The sequence below is a fragment of the Nematolebias whitei genome, chromosome 8, assembly GCF_014905685.2.
Source record: "Nematolebias whitei isolate Nwh7 chromosome 8, NemWhi1, whole genome shotgun sequence".
Taxonomy (NCBI): domain Eukaryota; kingdom Metazoa; phylum Chordata; class Actinopteri; order Cyprinodontiformes; family Rivulidae; genus Nematolebias; species Nematolebias whitei.
In genome coordinates this window covers 7,328,144-7,349,853 of record NC_056505.1, presented here as the reverse complement: position 1 = coordinate 7,349,853, position 21,710 = coordinate 7,328,144, and the positions used below count along the sequence as shown (strand labels likewise).

Here is a 21,710-nt window from a genome sequence, read left to right as displayed (position 1 = left end):
TACAAGGTATGGACCTGGTATTTACTGGATACATACTTGGTACTTATTTAGGTACAAACTAGGTACTTACAGGTTATGTACCAGATACTTATGCATGTAGCTGTCACATAGCTAGTACTTACAGGATATATACGTATATATCCAGTACATATCTCTAATGTAACAAGTTGTAATATAATAATAATATAATATAGCTGTAATAACCCCTGATTTGTTAAAAAATACTGGTATTTTGTGTGTATCATCCATAATTAAAATGAAATACTGTACGTTTTCATCCAGTCTTTCTGCAGTGGGTCAAAAAGAGCTGAGGTTTGAGTGTGGTGAAGTTACGTCATCAGAAAAATAAAGGTTAACATGGCAGTTAACACAAGTCCATTTTATTAAGGCTGGTTCATTTTCAGCATTTCCGAAGTCTCTTTCGACCAAAGCAGTCAGCTTATTTCATCGAAAAGGTAAAATCATTCCCTACAACAAGCTCTGTGAGCCCAGACGGGTTCGAGCTGAGCATGTTGTTATTTCCAGTAAAAGCTGAACCCTTTGTGTGCGCAGCTGAAACAGGTGAACCACAGCTGAAGGACGGCACACTCCAGCAGAATAAAGAGATTTAAACCACTGATTTAATTCACCGTCTTCATAGTGAAAACGGTGAACAGAAATGGTCAATTTCAAAACAGGTTCTTTAGACAGAAGTTTCCCATCACCAGATGGAAACAAGCACTTATAATATATTTTAACAATACAACCTTAAAATGTTCGTCTGATTGCACATTTAAAAATAGGAAATTAACTAAATGTCCCAACTATTTTTATTCTTTGAAAACCTTGAGTTTTCAGACGGACTGGATGGACTCTGTACGTTAAAAGATGTGCTGTGTTTGCATCATTTATCTTAATTAAAACAGCTTGGACAGCAAAGTTTAAGTTTTCACAGTGAGAATCTGGTTGAAACTGGAAATTGAAAGGTTTGGATTCTGCAGCAGAAGAAGCTGACCTGGTGCAGCTGAGATATCATATCTTTGGTCCCATCAGATGATTGACTGAAGTCTCCTCTTTTCTCTGTCACAGACACTACTTTGATGATGCTTTCTCTGCTCGACCAAAGGGGAAGAAGAAGAAGAAGAAGTCGGAGCGCAAGAGGAAAAGAAAAAGGTGAGTTTTCAAAGATGGAGGCTGCTGCTGTCTGATGTTCCACTCCTTTGTTGTGTTTTTTGAAATAAATAAAAACACAGCTAGTACTGTGCAAAGTGCAAAGGATTGCATCAAAATGAACAATTCATGTGACATGTTCACTACACTACTTTTCTTTCACCACCGTGAAACTTTTTAAATCTTATTACACTGAACTGGATTGATTTTAATCAAGATTGTTATTGGATTGACATGGACTGAACCTGAAAAGGTTGAACTGGATTAAATTAGCTTGAAATAAACTCTACAAGAAAATTGGAAAACGTCATAACAAATTTAACGTCTTAAAACTGGTTAGATTGAATTAATTTTATCAAACTGTTTTTAACAAATGAAATTACACATGTATGTAATTACACCTATACAGTATACATATATGTATATATATATGTGGGTGTATACGTGTGTATATGTATATATATAAATTATATGGAGTGTGCTTAACACAATTTGAAAATACGATAACAATATTTTACACTTGACTGGAAATAAACTGGTTATTTGAAACTACCCTGATTAATCAAAACATAATGGACTTAATTTATTTTTAAGTAGAATAAATTAAAATTGAAATCACCTGAATCATAATTTAATGGACTGAGTCTAAAAGTTATTGTCTTTGGGTAAAAATGTACCTTTTGAATTTAGAACAAACAGTATAGTTTAAATTATGATAAACTACGCCCCCGTAATTCAGAAACCGAGAAGAAGCTGGTAAAGAGAATGGATGGAGACTGCGCACAGTATATTCATGATTCATTTGAATGAGTTGAATTTTTTTGGACTACATTTAATTAAACTAAACACCATGAACGTGGCTTAAAATGAGCTTTACTTGGGTTTAACTGAACTGAGTGGATCTGAAATAAACTGGACTAAATGTGATTTTAATTGGATTTTAATTGGACTTAATTGAGCTGTATTTAAATTAACTGAACTGAAGTTTAACTGGTCTATATTTAATTAGATTAACCTGAAATAAACAGTATGAATGGAGCTTAATAGTATCCAGGACTAAATTTAATGAATTGGTGTCTAAACTGAACTGAATGCATCTTGAATGATTTGGACTACATTTCTATATAAAAGGATTAAATTAAATGTTCAAGATTAGCTTTAATGAATTTCTGTTACAAAACTAAAATGTTTAATTAATTTGTACTTAACCAAGTCTTCCAATATGTTTAAAATGTGTTTTTGTGTTTAGGTCTCCTTCCCCCAGTCTGTCGCCAGTGAGGAAGAAGAAAAAGAAGAAGAAGAAGAGCTCAAAGAAAAGCAAGCGGCACAGGTAGTTTCCTCCTTCGTTACCTCGGTGATGAAAACACGACATCTGAAAATTAAGGTAATATAAATGTTTATTTTTTCTACATTTCAGGTACACCTCCAAGAAATCCAAACACAGGTACTTCGAGGAACTCGGTTTTCTCATTTCTGCGTGCCTCGTTGCAGTTTAAACTCATCGTATTGTTCTGTTGCACCCCTGCAGCTCCGCAAGTTTAAAACGTAAAAGGAAAGATGAACGCAAGCGCAAGAAAAGGTCAGTCTGTGGTTCCTCTGCAGCATTTACACCCCCACCCCATAACTTCCTTTTCCTGTTGTCAGCCCAGCCTCCTTTTTGAAATCCCTCGACATGCAAGAAGAAAAAGCAGATTGTCAAACTTTATAAAAATGCCCAAAAATGTAATGAAAAACAGAAAATCTGAACCAAAACAGTTAAGAAAAGACAGACAAACAAATTTAGTGCCGTGAAGTTGCAAATTTGAAATTTGATTTGGGATTATGGTGTTGTCGTGCAGGAGTCCAATTCATCAACAGAAATAAATGATTTTCAAGTCCAAGTTTATTGTCGTTCGCATCACATGTGGTACATGAGGTGGACTGAAACTGTGTACTCATGATCCCTGATAAGCACAAAAATAGCAAAAGTATTAAGTATAAAAATAAACTTTATACAAGGCTCTAAGATTTACGCTCAACGCTAATATTGTAAAATAATACGGCGTTTCAAACAGCAGCCCCAACATGAGTCTTTGGTGAGCAGGTAGGTATGAATGAACACAGCAGCATGAGATAATCAGCAGCATGAGTTCAGCAGCATGGGTAATCAGCAGCACAGGTAAGTCACATACAATTAAAGTGATTGTTTTTTTTACGTTGATAATCCTGACTAGGGATTCATGAGTCTAACAGCTTCAGGGTAGAAGCTGTTCCTCAGTCTGGTGGTTCTACACTTAATGCTCCTTAACCTCCTTCCTGAGGGGAGTGGGGCAAAAAGTGTGTGTGCTGGGTGAGTGGGGTCCTTCATGATGCAGGGGGGCCTCTTCCTGCATCTGGAGGTGTAGATGTCTGTGACGGTGGGGAGACTGACTCCAACAGTTGTTGCCCCAGCTGAGGTTGTCATTCAGGTGCACACCAAAGTACTTGTAGCTAGAGACCACTTCCACCGCAGATCCTACTATTTTCGGGGGGTGTAGGTGTGTTAGCTCCATCTGAAATCCACAAACATCTCCTTCGTCTTTTTCACAGTGATGTGAAGGTTGTTCTTCCTGCACCATCTCTCCAGATGTTCCACCTCCTGCCTGTAGCTGGACTCATCAATATTTAAGATGCATCCAACCACTTACTTGCAATGAGTAATTTTAAACTCATTGCAACTTTTTTTGATTTTTATTGTCAGTGCACTTGTCTTTTTAGCTTTACCATTTTTAATATTACATTTTTTTATGTTCTACTTTTTTCTTTTGTTCATTTGTTTTTGGCGCCATATGAAAACTTTAAGAGCAAAGATTTGCACGTTCGTTTTGTAAGATTACCATGTTAAATCCTTAAATTAGTTGAAACGGTTTGCAAAACACACCAGAGCATAATTTATGTTTTTACCATGAATGTGGTGGTTGTTGGTGTCTGAGGATCCAAGACTGCAGGCAACAGGTTAAAGACAAAGAGATTTAATGAAATTGATATCAAAAGTTCAGGAGGAGTCAAAAACCAGAACTGAAAGCTGACAGATGAGGTTCTGGCCGAGCTTGGGTAAAAATAATGTGATTTTATTTGCTGGGAGGGTTTATTGGTGAGTCAAAACATCTGAGAGGATTACTAATGATTGACAGGTGTGCGACCGAAAAATCAGGAGAGCAGAGGAGAATTATGGCCATGAAATATAAATCCTAAAACTTCCAGGCTGGACAGGTAACAGAAGAAAACGATGACTAAAAAAAATAAAACTCTGACAGAAATGAGTAATAAATGCAAATAAATAAACGGAAAGCACAAGAAACTAGTCTAAAACAGGGAAACAAATTACACACAAAAAAAGTGATGGTTTAGTCTCTTGTTCAATGTGAAGCACGGTGTCGGAGGTGTTATGATTTGGGGTTTCTAGGCTTGCAGGCTCAGTTTGTCTCCATCAAGCTGGAATAAAACTGGAAATGGCTTTTCAAAAAGATCATGATGTACTGAAGCTAATCCATCAAAAGACTGAAACAAAATCAAACAAAACGCCAGTCAGATGTTTTAGGACTTCTGAAACTAACATCCAGTAACACGTACAGTAAATCCTCAAAAGTCTTGTACTTTTGGGAAATTCGCACAAAATAACTGAAAACATCCACTTTTTAAAATAAGTTTATCAAAACAAACATTTTCCTCCCTTCCTAATTTGTATGATTTTATGTTTTTTATAACAAATATTTGGGTAAAATAATGTTTCTTTTTACAAATCAACACTTTTTTTCCTTCAGACCTGACATGATGTGCTTTTTCAGTTTTTTATTGACTAAACTATTGACCTGCATGTGTGACTTCACTGCTTCTGCTCAAAATGTTGCAACAGTAACAAATGTGTGAGCGTGAGTGTTAAAAATAAAGATTACTAACATTATCCTACTTTTTTTTTAATTTGTTAAATGCAAACAAATAAAACAAATTGTGGGGAACCACAAAGAAGTTAAGTCAGTATCTGGACAGATTATTTTTGATTGAAACGTTTCATCTTTCATCCGAAAGACGAAAAGCTAGTTCCTGGAAGTCCCCAGCAATCTGGTGTGATCCACTTTGAAAAGGGGCTATTTATACGACTGAACGTGTGGTAGGCCTCAGACTGATGAAGTCTTCTGGATGAAAGATGAAACGTTTCAACCTAGAAGAATCTGTCCAGATGACCTGACTTAACTTTTGTGTGATTTATGTACCTGGATGATGGAGCATGCATCAGAACAAATTGTGGTGACATTTTGATTGCACAATACCAATGAGCTTCTTCTTTCCATCCTCCAGCTCACGGACTCGCTCTCATCGAAGACGACGCTATCGGAGGTCAGAGTCACACTGCTCTTCCTGCCGATCCTTCACAGAGGACAGGTAGGGGTCCTCCTGCATCCGCCACCTGCACCCCCTCGTCTTATCTTATCAGCTCGAGGTGTCTGCCGAGTCCTTGCTCTCACCGCAGCAGTAACTGATAAGGCAGAGGTGACTTCAACCTCCGGCCGAACCAACCCTTATCACAGCCTCACAGGAAAACGGCCACAAACTCCCCCCACTGATCAATGCACTCAGGCATTATGACATGAAGCAATATATTGAGTCTGTGATGATATGAGAGAAATGTGGACAGTTAGTTGTGGATTAGCCTTGGGTGACTGATGGTGGCCGAACTGGATAATGATTAAATGTCTTTGATCACAGCTGATTGAGGATTATTGCACTGTAGAGTCAGGAAGGAAACACAAGGACGACCCCAGTGAATCATCCTCATGTTTTCTGAGGTGGAGGGATGGACAAAACAGAGGCACGAAATCAACACAGAAGTAAATAACTAATGAATAAAAGCGAAAGCTGCTGCCAACATCCAAAAACATTAATCGCCAACTGTGAAGACGGGCGAACAAAACCCCTCAAGAAGTCCACGAGAAAAATAAAAATGAGGATCCTCATGTCTGTAAAGCTGACTGCCTCAGGGCTATTTTTGTGTTGGTTAGAGGAGCAGACATCTTGATCAGAAGATGTCCATCAAGTCACTACATTATAAAAGTTTCATTAAAATTGTCCAGTGATTCATGGATTTTCTTTCTAATAGAGTTAAATCCATCAGTTTAGGCTAAAGTTTTCAGCAAAATCTTGGGCAGTGAGTAGAAATGGAAATGGAAGAACAAGCCTAAGTTAGCAGAAGAAAGCAGATTAAACACATATTTCCTGAATTAGGTTTAAATAAGCAGAAATTAGTACAAAATTAAGGGAATTAGCAATAAAAAAAACAAAATTAGCAAAAAAAATAAATAAAAATTGCTGAAAAGTAGCTGAAAAGACAAAGAAGCTTAAACGACCAGAAGTGGAAGGAGCTGAAATGAGTTTTAAAAAATGTGGAATTAGCTGAAAAGGCTCAAATTAGTTTTAAAGCAGCTAAATAGTAGCTGAAATAGTAGAAAAGTTTAAATTAGCAAAAATAAATTGAATACTGAAAGCATAAACAGCATAAGTTAGCAAAAGAAGTTGATTAGTATGAAAGCAGCAGATATTACCACAAAAAAACTTCATCTTAAAACAGCTAAAGCTTAGCTAAGAAACATGCTGCAATGTGGTTGAAAAGGTAGAACAAGCTTAAATTAGCAGAAGAAAGCAGAAGTAACACGTTTGCCTATTTAGACCGAGAAAAGCAGAAGTGAGCACAAAAAGTGGACATTGTATAAAAAAGACAGACATTAGCAACAAAAACAGCTGAAAAGTAGATAAAAGGCAGAAAGAAGCTTAAATTACCATAAGGCGGTGGAGAGAACACATTTTTGCTGAATTAGGCTGACAAACGAGCATAAAAATGTGGAATTAGCTGAAAAAGCTTTAAAGCTTAAAAACTATTAAGTATTAAGCTTTAAAAAGCTTAATAGTAGCTGAAACTTGCAGAAATAAGCTGAAAGGTGTATAACAAGGTGAAACTGGCAGAAAGAAGAAGAAGAAAATGTTGTAGTTAGCAGAACGAATGTGAAAGGAGCACAAAACAGCTGAAAAACAGCTTTAATTAGATGAAAATGATTAAATTTACATAAGGAAGCTGAAAGAAGCTGAACCAGAATAAAATGTGAAAGGAGCAGTAAAAGGTTGCAAACACATTTAAACATTCAAAGGATGTAAAACGAGCTCAAGTCATTTTCTATGAGGAAAAAATGGCAGAAAAGGCTAAATATTTCAAAAAGCTAAAATTGCACAAATACTAAAAGTCATAACAGGATTTTCCTGAAAGAGCTGAAGGTTTTGATAAATGATTTGTTGAAATAGTACAAAAATTGTGGAACGAGAGTTTCACACAAGAAATAAATTAAATATAATAAAACAAGTTAACTCAGGAAATTAGTCACAAATGTTTTAATGTCACAGCTGAAAAAAAGAAAAAGCCAGAAAATGATCTCGTACTGAGTTCTACAAGCTGGATATGACGGCATTGTTTGCTCTGAACGTTTTAATAAACATTTCTTAAATTCTTTATTTAGATGAAACACAAGTCTTCATGAAATAAACTTCACAGGCAGTTTAACAGCCATGAAAACATTATTTTTACATTTATGTTTTAATGGGCATAAACTACATTTTGGTTAAAAAAGAAAACCTAGAAAGCAAGTTTGGATACTTCGCCAACATTAATGAGCCGAAGCTGTGATGAAACACCAGATCTGCTGATTCTGTGGTTCTGTTCAATGGACTAAATGTTGCATTTCCCTGCAGACACCACCCGCAAAAGTCTGTGGTTCATCATTTGAGAGAACTGGGAGAAACCAGAGCCGAGTTCAGCCACACGGACTCAAAGTGGCCGCGCACAACCAAATCTGTGTGTAAACCAGCTGAAAAATATCGCTCCATCCTCTTAGCCGGCACCGTAAGTACTCTTTGAGTTTCACATCGCTGCCAGAGGCCCGACTTTATTCCCTCGGTCAGTTTGTTCTGCTTTTCATTGTTAAAACACATTTTTACCGTGATTCGTGCAGCTGTATTGTTCAGGTGTTCTTTAAGAAATTAAACTTTTTAACCTTAAACACCATAAACGTGGTGGGTAGGAAAACAAATTATAAGAATGTGATTTTTTTTTACCCCTACCTTAATTGAAATGTGTTTCTCAGCATAAATTCACAGTTTACTAAAGAGGATTTGTACCGTATTTTTCGGACTATAAGGCGAATTAAGTGAAACAAAATTTAAATTCAATTAAATTCAGTTTATTTAAATAGCGCCAAATCACAACAAAGTTGTCTCAGGGCACTATAGCAGCATAACTAAGGGACAGCTCAGGAAACCCAAGCCGACCCTAACTATAGGATTTAGCAAAAAGGAAAGTCTTCAGCCAGGCAGCACGGTGGCGCAACTGGTAGAGCTGCTGCCTCTCAGCGACCAGGTCCCTGGTTCAAACCCCGGTCCAGGGGCCTTTCTGGGTGGAGTTTGCATGTTCTCTCCGTGCATGCGTGGGTTTTCTCCGGGTACTCCAGTTTCCTCCCACAGTCCAAAAACATGCATGTTAGGCTGATTGGTAACTCTAAATTGTCCTTAGGTGTGAGTGAGAGAGTGAATGGTTGTTTGTCTCGTTTGTCTCTATGTGGCCCTGTGATGGACTTGCGACCCGTCCAGGGTGTACCCCACCCCTCGCACAGTGATTGCTGGACATGGGCACCAGCGACCCCCGTGACCCAAAATGGAATAAGTGGGTAAAGATAATGGATGGATGGATGGAAAGTCTTCAGCCTTGTTTTAAAACTGGATAATGTGTCAGCCTCACGTACAGAGATTGGAAGTTGGTTCCACAAGAGAGGAGCCTGAGAACTGAAAGATCTGCCTCCCATTCTGTTTTTGTAAATTCTAGGAACCACAAGTAAACCTGCAGTCTGAGAGCGAAGTGCTCTGTTAGGAAAATATGGAACAATAAGATCTGTAATATAAGATGGAGCTAGGTTGTTGAGAGCTTTGTAGGGTAGAAGTAAGATTTTGAATTCTATTCTGGATTTGACAGGGAGCCAATGGAGAGAAGCTAAAACTGGAGAAATATGATCTCTCCTATTAACTCCGGTTAAGACTCTGGCAGCAGCATTTTGGATCAACTGAAGACTTTTTAAAGAAGTATTTGGACATCCAGATAATAAACCATTGCAATAGTCCAGTCTAGACGTGACAAGTGCATGGACCAGTTTTTCTGCATCATTTTTAGATAAGATGTTTCTAATTTTAGTGATATTACGCAGGTGGAAGAAGGCAGTTCTAGTAACATTTTTAATGTGGGGGATAAAAGACATGTCCTGATCAAAAATAACACCAAAATTTTCAACATTAGAGCTGGAGGACAGATTAATGCCATCTAAGGAGGGAGAAAGACTGAAAAATTCATTCCTAAAGTGCTCAGGTCCAAAAACCAAAACCTCAGTCTTGCCTGTGTTCAACAGGAGAAAATTAAGGGTCATCCAGGTTTTTATGTCTTAAGACATGATTGTAGTCTAAGTAGCTGATTGGATTCATTGGGTTTAATGGACAAATATAATCGAGTGTCATCCGCATAACAATGAAAATGTATCCCATGCTGTTTAATAATTTTACCAAATGGAAGCATATATAAAGTAAAGAGCATTGGCCCAAGCACTGAGCCCTGAGGAACTCCACGACCAACTTTGGTGTATGAAGAAGATTTATTATTTACATTTACAAACTGGAATCTATCAGATAGATATTATTTAAACCATTTTAGAGCCGTTCCTGTAATCCCAATATCATATTCAAGTCTCTGTAGTAAAATATTGTGATCAACTGTATCAAATGCAGCACTGAGGTCTAACAGGACCAGTATAGACACAAGTCCATTGTCTGAGGCCATGAGAATATCATTAGTGACTTTTACTAGTGCTGTTTCTGTGCTATGATGAGCTCTAAACCCTGACTGAAACTCTTCAAACTGATTATTTCTTTGTAGATGTTCAAGCAACTGACCTGCAAATATTTTCTCTAGAATTTTTGAGATGAAAGTTAGATTAGATATAGGTCTATAGTTGGCCAGAATTTCTGAATCAAGATCAGACTTCTTAAGTAAAGGTTTAATTATAGCAACCTTAAAGCGCTGCGGTACATAACCATCCATTAAAGACAAATTAAGTAGATCCAAAATGTGGACATTAATTAGGGGAAATGTCTCTTTAAACAGTCTGGCTGTGATGGGATCTAGCAGACATGTGGATGGTTTGGATGATGTTATTATTTTTGACAATTCAGAGCTCAACAGGACAAAAACTGTCCAAACATAAATCAGACTCTATTGAAATTTTTAAAGTTGCCTCATTTGACAGGGGACTAGAGATAGTAGAAGGAAGGATGGTTTGAATGTTCTCTCTAATTGAAATAATTTTATTTATAAAGAATCTCATGAAGTCATCACTACTTATAGTTGTAGGATACATGGTTCAACAGAGATGAGACTTTTAATTAGTCTAGCAATAGTACTAAACAGAAACCTAGGGTTATTTTTATTCTCCTCTATTAAAGATGAGTAATATAAAGTTCTAGCTTTATGGAGAGCTTTTTTATATGTTAGCAGACCATCTTTCCAAGTTACATAAAATTCTTCAACATTAGTAGAGCGCCATTTTCTCTCCTGGTTTCTAGATGCCTGCTTTAAAGTATGTAACTCAGAATTGAACTAAGGAGCCAGTTTCCTCTGGTTGATTACTTTCTTTTTCAGTGGAGCAGTTTTATCAAGTGACGTTTGCATTGAAGTTGTAAGATGATCAACTAGATGATCTAAGTCACTGTTCTCTGATGCATTACTCTGCAAGACAGAGGAAAGCATTGATGGAAGAGATTGTTTGAAGTTGATTACAGCATTTTCTGATAAGCACCTGCTGAACAGGTCAGAAACAGTGAGATAAGTCAAATTTTAATCAACTCATTCACAATAACTCTCAAGATTGTTCTGTTGTACTATATAAAATTGTTTTGAGGTCAGTAAGCACAACCAGAAAAGGCTCATGTTGATTTTTGAGAAAATTAAAAGATTTTAAGTGTGCCTTATAGTCTGAAAAATATATTTATGGTATAATTGTTGTATGTGCAATCGGAGCCTTGATACATGACATGAGAAACCTTGATTTCACTCGGAGCTGGGTCCGCTGCAGAAGCTGTTTGCTTTTATATAAAACAGCTTTTTAACAATCATGTGGAACCGAAGTGCTCTGTGGAATAGTAATGATCAGTTTTATGATGACTTTTTGTCTTTAATCATGAGTTGCCAGAAGCATTTAAAAGTGCAGCAGCTTTTTAACACGTGGAGCTTCGACAGAGAGCTCCAAAACGCTGCGACACAAGAAACAAGCCATGCTGCAGAAAAACACTAACACACACACTTATTAATATTCATATCATCATATTTTGTTTTCTTTATTTAAACTACCCATTTTCACATTACAGAAATAGCTGATTAAAACAGCAGATGCAGATTTCTTTTATTATGGTGTTTTAAACCTTATCAGTTCTTTTTTAGACCCATTGTCTCCTGCTTGTTGGAGCATGAAGCAGAATAATTTATCTCCAGCAATCATGAAAATATGCTAATTGCAACGATGAATGACTTTAAATACTTAATAGCAGAATAGAAACGTATTTAAATAAATCATTGATTGAAACATGAAAGCATTTATCAGAGGAACATCACATACTGCGAGGCATACATTATTAGAATGATGTTGCTTTTATAGTTCTTTATTTTGTTTTGTTTGCTGAAAAAAGACCAATTTAAATTGTAGTACATGATGACTTGTTTTTTACTTAACCCTCCTGCTGCCATTGGATCATAACTGACGAGGTCTCACTGTTAAACCTGAGACCACGTGGGTGATTTTGACCCACGGCAGCTGGAGGGTTAAACAGCTTCAAAACAAACCAGGTAGGTATAAGTAAAAATGATGGGGAAGGAAACATTAGTTGCATGGGTGCAGCCAATGACTAAATTAGGCTTTAATGTCTGTAAATATAAGATTTCTTTAATTTTAGAACAATCAATACATGAAGCAGCAACTGAAGAAGTTGCACGTGAGCCTCAAATGATGAGATGTTTTCTTGAAGCCATCCTTGTGGAAACATCTCGTGATGACACGGAAAAAAATGTTTGCAGAGAATTTGTGAACCTTTCAGTCCTGAGTGTGAACAGATTTTGTGAAATGGGACTTTTATAGAGGGATGATGGAAGATTTGCTTTAAATGTCCCTGATGGTTGCTCTGCTGTGTTGACTGAAGACTAAACCATGGGAAATCCTCTTGTAGTCGGGCTTCACCTAACTCGATTTTTTTTGTTTAAGTCAGTTTCTTCTTTTTGGCTCCAGGTCATTGAGTTCCTCTGCCAATTCAAATCTCTGCAGCCATATCCACACTTGTTTTGGGTACAAAAAGAAGCCATCTGCCACACGAGTACCAGACTTTTCGCCATACAAGTTGCACCTTTTTGCATAAATTTGCATGCCTGTGACTTATATGGCGAAGCGACGTATTTGTTTTTTTTCCGATATTTATAACCCAATTTTTGGCTGCGATCTGACGATTTTATTCATTCTGACATGGAAAATATTGAACAATACCATTTTCAGCCACTAGAGGGCCCAAGCCAAGTGTCTCATTAATAGATAAAAGTGACTATTAATGAGACACTTGGCTTGCCTTAGAAGCCACCTTCGTCTCACCATTTAGCAGTCAATTGATTTTTGACACAACACCGGCCCACGTTTCCGGGTGGTGAGTGGTGACGCATAATAGATGCAACATATTTATGTTTTATTCCACTTTATTAGACATATTTGGGCTGATGCAACTTATACGGTGGTGCAACGTGTACAGCAACAAGTACAGTAATTATACCGACCCCAGCCACCTGTAAACACACTCTGTAGCAGCTTCTTACCCACTTTGGCAGCCACACCAACTTAGATTTAATCTACTGGAGTAAACGTTCATATGAAGATAAGCCAATTTTGCCAATTTTTCTATATATCATTAGCATGATTAGCTCAGGACGTTCAAGGGTGTTGCCCCAGATGTTTCCTGAATAGCTGCTGAAAAGAGGAAATTTCAAAATGCAGTTTTATTCAAACCATGTATTCATCTCCTAAAATAATGACACTTCTTGTTTGCCTAAAAACACAAGTCAGACTTTCTCTGCATTTCATACAAGCAGCAAATACTTCAAGACACCCACTGTCAAGAGTCTGTGCCTGGCATGTGGCTTATTTGTGCACAACCACTGAGCAAACACCTCCATGTACTGGAGCACACGTTTGAAAAAGTTTGACTTATCCCTGTGTCCTGGTCATGTAGGGTCAGTTTCAGAACGATATGCAGCACCCAAAAAGCACTTTGCCTCAACAGGTTCTACAAAGTACTTTACAGTGTTTCTCTTTTACACGAACACTCATTACATTGATAACCATTTGGGACGGTGGGGAGTTTATTGTCTTAGCCAACAACTCTTGGACACACTGGAGGCAGCATGACGGCTTGATGGTTAGCATTATTTCCTCATAGCAAGCTGGTTCAATCCCCGCTTTGGACCTGGCGTTTTTCTGTGTGGAGTTTGCAGGTCCTCCTTGTGTTTTCATGGGTTTTCTCTGGGTACTCTGGTTTCCTGCCTATGTCCAGAGGCATGCATGTTAGGTTGCCTTCAGACTCAGGCCTCCCTTGCAAAAAGGTCTGTGAGCTCGGTGAGATTTACCTGGTTAAATAAATGTCAGCAAATAAATAAGTATATTTTGGAAGTCTAACCACTGATTCAATTCAGTTTATTTCTATAGCACCAAGTCACAACAGGAGTTGTCTCAGGGCACTGAACAATAACATTCACGTACATAAAAAAGCCAATAAGTAAAAGTTATTTATCTAAGGAAGCAGCAGATTGTGTTGAATCTTCACTTGGTAACAGTCTCCCATCCTGAGCAAGCACAAAGGCAACAATGAAAAGGAGAAACTCCCTCTTAACAGGAAGTAACCTCTTCCAGAACCAGGATCAGGACGAGCGGCCATCTATTTCGACATGCTCCGGTTAGAGAGGACAGGAAGGAGAAACAAGCAAACACAGAATGGCAGGTGCAGGTGTACCGCCTATTGCAAGAAAGACAAAAAACACATTTTATGGATAGAAACAAATACAAATACTCAACATGTAGAGCAAGTAAAGACAACAGCAGAGCGAGATAATGTGGTCAATGTGTCCTCCAGCAGTCTAAGCATGTAGCAGCACAACTAAAGGATAGCTCAGGAAACCAAAGCCAACCCTCAGTATTTATCCAAAAGAAAAGACTTAAGACTAATCTTAAAAGTAGACAAGGTTTCAGCCTCACGGACAGAAACTGGAAGTTGGTTCCACCTAATATGAGTCTGATAGCTGAAAGATCTTTCTCCCATTCTGCTTTTAGAAACTCTAGGAACCACAAGTAAACCTGCAGTTTGAGAGCTAAGTGCTCTGTAATGAAAGTTTGGAACAATAATATATGTAATATAAGATGGAGCTAGGTTGTTGAGAGCTTTGTAGGTTAGAAGTAAGATTTTGAATTAAATTTTGGACTTGGCAGGGAGCCAGTGGAGAGAAGCTAAAACTGGAGATATATCTTCTACCAATTCTCATTTAAGCTCTAGCAGCAGCATTTTGGATCAACTGAAGACTTTTTAAAGAATATTTGGACACACAGTAAACAATTGCAATGGTCCAACCTAGACATGATAAATGCATTTGCACTTGAGCCTGCATTTTGATGGCAACTCCTCTTCCACTATGCCAGAGCTGCACCATATTTGTAAATCGGTATCATTTAAGTGCACGGGTTTGACATGGTGACCATTTTGTATCCAACTCTTACTAAATAACCACTGGGTATAAAGCAGAGAACAAACTGGCAGAGGTACAATTTGACCAGAACCCGATTTGTTCGTTTATTTTTCATTTATGCACAGCATGAAAGAAACAGCGCACACTTAATTATCCGGTATTTTCTCCGCAAAAACACTAAAATAATGCACCATTGGGGGAAATAAAAGGAACAAACCTGTGTATGTCTGATTGGCTCAGGGTTTGAAGAGAGGGTTGTTGTCTTTTTTCTGCAATTTACGACTCTAATGATGCACTTATGTTGCCCGCTCTTCCCCTTTTTTTTACACCTTACCTACTTAAGGAGGAAATCTTGATTGGTAAGTCGCTGCTATCTGCAGATTAAGGGATTTGATCTTAGGTTGGTGCAGGCTAATTATTTATTCTCAGGAGAGAGCACAGACATCTGTCCTTTCTGAGGGCTTTCTTAGTTAGACTCATGGGCTCTCTCTTTGTCTGCAATCCTTTTTATTTCTACATAAATCCTGTTGTTGTGATGTTTGTTCAATGTTCTTTAAATGAGGCTTTTCAATGGGGGCTATTGTTTACTCTTTTTTCTCTTCACAAGTTAGAGCTGGTAGATCTTTCCACACATAGATTTTTCTTCGTCTCTGCTCTTTTGTTGTTCCTTTCCTGTAACTTTTTTTTTTTAGATTAGACCTACAAATCTATATATATTTCTTTGATTTCTTTGACTTTAGTAAAGTTCAGATTGCTTTCGAGGTTATTCGCATGCTTCTACAGATTTGCATGATGTCTTTCGAATCTTTCTGTCCAGAAAAAAAAAAAAATCTCTTAACTGTGTTTTCAATGGGGTATGTGGCTTTGTACTAGAGTATTCACAGTGCATCGACGCAGGTATGTTTGAATCAAAGCAGACTTGGTTTTAAGCTCAAGTCTTTTTGTCTGTTTGCAGATTTTACCATCAAAGCCTGGAAACAAGCTTTTAAATGGTGGTGGAGCTCAGGAATCGGCGTGTCTTGCTGAAGGTCCTCGTGATTACGACTCCGGGAATGACACATCTTCGCCTCCATCGAGTAAAACTGGTGTTTCACGGACAAGCGCCACTGAGAACAAGAACAGCCTGTGTCAACATCTGGCCTCGCCTAACAAGAAGCAGAAATGTTCTTACAAAGACAACGGCTCTGATTCAGGAAACTCTGTGACGAGCTACGATTCTTCCTGCAAACCTTACGAGGAGGACAGATTGTCTGCGATCGTTTTCAGAGGAAACGGCAAGAGGTAAATGTGTTTGTGCCTCACAACACTCTGGTCTAATAGTCAATATATTCTATAGAATATAGAATATATCATTGGTATTATTATCCCATAGGATCCTATCCTATGGGATAAGTATACTGATAAATGTGAGCGTTGACATGTCCAGCCTAATAACTGTAAATTACTGTAATTTAAAGAACTGAGTTAATTAAATTCAGTTAATTTAGTTTAAATAGCACCATATCACAACAGAAGTCGTCTCAGGGCACTGAACAGAAACATTCACAAACATATACAATCAGTTAATAAAGTTATTTATCTAAGGATCCAGCAGATTTCTTTGAGTTTTCACTTCATCGCATGCAGTCTCCCATCCTAAGCAAGCATGAAGGCAACAGTGGAAAAGAAAAAGTCCCTCGTGATGAAGAAACCTCCAGCAGAACCAGGCTCAGGACAAGCGGCCATCTGCTTCGACCATCTAGGTTTGAGAGGAACAGGAAGGAGAAAACGAACACACAAGCAGGTCCAGGATGGAGGCCATCAGGTTTTCTCTGGGAGGGACGACAAAAAGACAGAAATCGCATGTTAAAAAATAATTATTACAAACACAAACTATTCATTCGTATGTATTTGTAACTGTTCATTTCATGAAATGAGATCAATTTGTTGTCCAGTAGTCTAAGGTTTTAGGTCAGGAAACCACGTTGATTCACTATAAGATTTATCAAAAAGGAAAGTCTTCAGCCCAGTCTTTAAACTGGACAATGTGTCAGCCTCACAGACAGAAACTGGAAGTTGGTTCCACAAGAGAGGAGCCTGATAACTGGAAGATCTTCCTCCCATTCTACTTTTGGAAACTCTAGGAACCGCAAATAAGCCTGCAGTATGAGAGCGAAGTGCTCTGTTAGAAAAAATATGGAACATTAAGATCTGTAATATAAGATGGACCTAGGTTGTTGAGAGCTTTGTAGGTAGAAGTAAGATTGTGAATTCTAGTCTGAATTTGACAGGGAGCCAATGGAGAGAAACTAAAAACTGGAGAAAAATCACCATAAACTATTTTTAATTCCGTTTACAAAGAGCCAAAGTATTAGTTGAAAAATTTACAGAATAAAATATTACACAGTTAGTTAAATTATTACGTCACCAAGCTCCAGTCTACATGTGAACAATGGTAACATAAGCATTTTTCCACAGTTGATTGTGGAAAAAAAATGCACATTTACAGGATAATGTTGTGCTCACTGAATCTGCTGTAGTTTCCATGCCAAGTCATTAGCTGGCGCATCACACATGGATTCACGCAGACACTTTAATCTCAAGCAATAAAAAAAGTTACATCCAAAATGGTGCCTACACAAACGTTAGTTTGGACTGAGGATGAGGTTCGACTGCTCCTTCACATGGCAAACGATGAGTGACACAGACATTACTCTACCATCCACCGTTGCTACTTTAAATCTACTCTCACGAGCGTAGAGAAACTCTTGATGGCAGCTGCCCGTAGCGTTCGCACCGATGTTGGGCGTCTCTAAAAAACTTCCACTCTGAGACCTGGATTCAAAAAGCTTCAGTGTCAAAGAAATGGCCACTATTGTCGGGTACATGAACAGTCGAAATGCAGCAAACACGCTATGGTTTCCATTAAAATTGGCCTCATGTAAACAAGGCCTAACTTTATTTACTAGGAGGAAATATCTTTTGGGGCAATTTGTTTTGTTTTACAAGGGCGCTGCCTCGCCTGCCTTTATTATCCGGCTGCCTCTGTTTGAATGAGTGTTTCCACCAAGATATGAAGTCTTCATTCTCTGTTTGCACACTCATTTGATGCATGCATCTTTCTGAAGAGGAATAAAGGGAGCTTTTTACAACAAACTGTAAAACATTTTGCCCTTATCGCTTAAAGCAATAAAGAACCTTAATGTAATTTCTTGCAGTGAGCAGATAACCTTGGGCTGTCAGGTAGAGGTTGTGAAATCTCCAAAGAAGAGGAGCAGATTGTCTCGAAGGCGGTTAAGGAGCCACTCATCCGGCAGCAGGAGCAGATCCTCGGGCAGTTTCAGAAACTCTGGACGTCGTTCTCGAAGTCCCTCTCTGTACTCGTGCAGGTACGTGATTTTATCTCCTAAGCATGTACGTCCACTAATATTCAACATACACTTTAGTGAGCACAATACTTTTTTATTATGGAGTGGTGGCACAGAAGGGCAGCACAGTGGCGCAACTGGTAGAGCTGCTGCCTCTCAGCAAACAGGTCCCTGGTTCAAACCCCGGTCCAGGGGCCTTCTGGGTGGAGTTTGCATGTTCCCTCCGTGCATGCGTGGGTTTTCTCCGGGTACTCCGGTTTACTCCCACATACCAAAAACATGCATGTTAGACTGATTGGTAACTCTAAATTGTCCCTAGGTGTGAGTGAGAGAGTGAATGGTTGTTTGTCTCGTTTGTCTCTATGTGGCCCTGTGATGGACTGGAGACATGTCCAGGGTGTCCCCCGCCCCTCGCACAGTGATTGCTGGACATGGGCACCAGCGACCCCCGTGACCCAAAATGGAATAAACGGGTAAAGATAATGGATGGATGGATGGATGGATGGAGTGGTGGCACAGAGGTTAGAGAAGGTGTGCCTGTAATCAGAAGGTCGCCGGTTCAACTCCTCTCACTGACAACACTGAAATGCGGGTGGTGTTGGATAAATTAATTATCCTTTCATCATCTCTTTACTCAATGAGCCACGCTGAGGACACAAGAAGACTTTTCAACCCAGTTTACTTGCAAGGGGGTTGCGTTCAAAACCGTGGAAGCGAATGTGTCTCAATTTTCAAATTAAAATGGATTAAAATAAATGCATTTCATTTTCAAAATAAAGCTGCATGTTTTGACTCATGAATTAAATTTTAAAAAAATTAATAAAACTGCATTTTCATTTTCTTTTCCAAGACTGCTCAATTTATAAATTAATAAAATTATATTACCATTTTCATTTGAAAATTGAGGCACATTCACTTCCATACAAAACAGGCGAAATTCCTCTGACAAGTAGGAAAGGTGAAGCTCCCACATCTGCCTCCACCCTCATTTAACCCACTCTGGACCCATGAGCAAGGGCTTCAACCACCACCTTCTGCTCCCGTGGGTGTCCTACGTGTCAGCTCTCTGCTCCACACAGAGGGCTGTGGTAGCTCGGTGGTCTGTGGTTGTGTCAAGAAGAGCATAAAAACAACTGACAAGTGTTTGTGCACGTTAGTTCTCTGTGGTGACCTCTGAAGAAGCGAGCAGCCGAAAGAAGAAGAAAAATCAGATGTTTGTTTATTTGCAGCTCGTACTCTCGTTCTCTGAGCAACTCGTCTGATACGAGGCGAAGCGGCAGCTTGGTCAGCCTGAGCTCCAGAGGAAGCTACTCCAGATGCAGCGTTGACAGGTGAACGTCACAAAGTGTTTCAGCTGCTAACTTCTCCTCATTAGCCATGCATAAGAACAAAACGTCACTGACAGAGTTGGTAATTAAATGTTCACACTGTGGTGACTGCTTGCTCAGACTACGAGACAGGAACAGACCATCCAGCTCCAGGGAAGCAGGCGTGAAGCGTAAAGTCGGCGGGAAAAGACGAAGACGCAAATCCTACACTCCTATGAGGAAGAGGAGGAGAGACTCTCCGAGCCATCTGGAAGCACGCCGCATCACAAGGTGCAGTCCTCTGATCTTCTTCGTTCATTAACACATTTTCATCACCATCACCGCAGACAGATCTCCCCCCCAGCTCAGACAGACAAGTCTTGTGGTCAAAGTGAACTTTGAAATTCAGCCAAAAGACGAGAAATCTGCCAGCTCCAACGTCCTTGCAGGTTTCAGAGAAACAGATGTTGAAAAAACAAATAAATAAATCTTTTTTTTTTTTTAACAGATGTGGCTTACAGCATAGTTTGTGTGAAGTTTCTTTCATTTCACACTTCAGATGTAGACACAGAGGTTGTTCTGTACAAAAACACTTAAAACACACGGCAAACACAAATGAATATAGAATATAGACTGCCTGATTATCACCCAACACCAAAAGTGATCATGTTTTAGCTCATTTCTCTCTGTGTGTGTCGGGGGGGGGGGGTACCCTTGTGTTCATTTGGCTCTAACTTTAGCAAATATCTCATGAATCAGTGGACAGATTTCAATGAAACTCTCAGAAAGGAATCACTAAATATACATCTACAGCCGATGAATATTTAGAGTCAGCTCGCAGCTATGCAACATTAATTAACAGAAAAAACAGCTAAAGGTCAACCAGTCTTACAATTACTGAGCTAAAGTTTGGTGTGGTAGTAGCAGAGAGTCGTCCTCAACACATACTCCAGTTCCTAACATATCTTTTGAGATATGTTACTGTCACCTGAGATGGACCACAAGTCTAAAGCCGCATGCCTTCTCATAATAAGATGCTTTTATTTTAAAATTGATGAAAAAAGTAAAGGTTTGTAGGCTCAATCATCCAGGTAGATAACAACAAAAAAGGTTAAATCGTGTCATCTGGATCAGTTTCTTTAAGTGAGAAACCTTTTGTCCCCCATCCAGAGGACTTTGTCAGTCTGTGGCCTGCCAACCAGATCTGTCCCATAGGTCGCCTTCACTGCTGTGATTCAAGCCAAACTACTGTTGGAATCTCAGAAGTAGGCAGAAGTTGGCAGGCCATAGACTGACGAAGTCCTCCAGATGGGGGACAAAACATTTCTCATTTAAAGAAACTGGTCCAGATGACAAGATTCAACCATTTTTGTTGTTATCTACCTGGATGATGGAGCTTACAAACATTTTTCTGAACCACTTTGGCCTTGGTTGTCCTCAGTCTGTTTCTGCGAGTAGCAAGTTGGCCATCTGGCCTAAAACATTTGATTGTTGTACATGATGGTTGATTGTTTTGGATGGGCCCTGTCATTTCAAACCCTGGCCTGAAGACCGACCCGAATTCGGAGCGGATCGATGTTGGGCTTTTGATTGCATCAACGGACGTGCGCAGCTGATGATCCAATTATATGGCAACATGGCTTGCCATCCAGGCACCAGCCGCATGTGACCATTTCACCGCGCACTAACAGAACTTGAAAGGGGTAAAATAAAGTTCAGTTAAGCTTCAGATGGGACTCTACTGCCAGGCAGTGATCCATCAAAGCCCAAATGGGCGTTCATTCAGCCGCTGCCCTCAGCGGACGACCCAAACAGGTGAGATCCCAAAATAAGAAGCAGGGATTTAATGCGCTTTGACGGCCATGAAATGACAAACACCCCCTAAGCTCTGATCCTCTGCCCCCTTAGCCGCACGTCTGCCGACCATTAAAAAAATAAGAAGTCAAAGAGTAATTAAAAATGTCTTGGGGAGTCGGCTTCAGGTTTGGACCTGTAATAACTGTTAATTCGTCGGATCGGGTCGAGTTCGGAAATGATGGCTACAGG

At 39.0% G+C, this 21,710-nt stretch overlaps 1 protein-coding gene across 1 annotated transcript in view; it reads left to right on the top strand.

Annotated features, from left to right (window-relative positions):
* srrm4 (serine/arginine repetitive matrix 4) overlaps nucleotides 1–21,710 on the top strand; it is a 75,192-nt gene that overhangs the window by 52,315 nt on the left and 1,167 nt on the right. Inside the window, exons 3-12 of the mRNA XM_037680206.1 lie at nucleotides 1,069–1,152; nucleotides 2,399–2,479; nucleotides 2,567–2,593; nucleotides 2,678–2,728; nucleotides 5,467–5,550; nucleotides 7,903–8,053; nucleotides 15,966–16,291; nucleotides 18,208–18,378; nucleotides 19,587–19,688; nucleotides 19,806–19,955. Of these exons, the coding sequence (XP_037536134.1) occupies nucleotides 1,069–1,152; nucleotides 2,399–2,479; nucleotides 2,567–2,593; nucleotides 2,678–2,728; nucleotides 5,467–5,550; nucleotides 7,903–8,053; nucleotides 15,966–16,291; nucleotides 18,208–18,378; nucleotides 19,587–19,688; nucleotides 19,806–19,955 (1,227 nt within the window). The remainder of the gene's footprint in view (nucleotides 1–1,068; nucleotides 1,153–2,398; nucleotides 2,480–2,566; nucleotides 2,594–2,677; nucleotides 2,729–5,466; nucleotides 5,551–7,902; nucleotides 8,054–15,965; nucleotides 16,292–18,207; nucleotides 18,379–19,586; nucleotides 19,689–19,805; nucleotides 19,956–21,710) is intronic.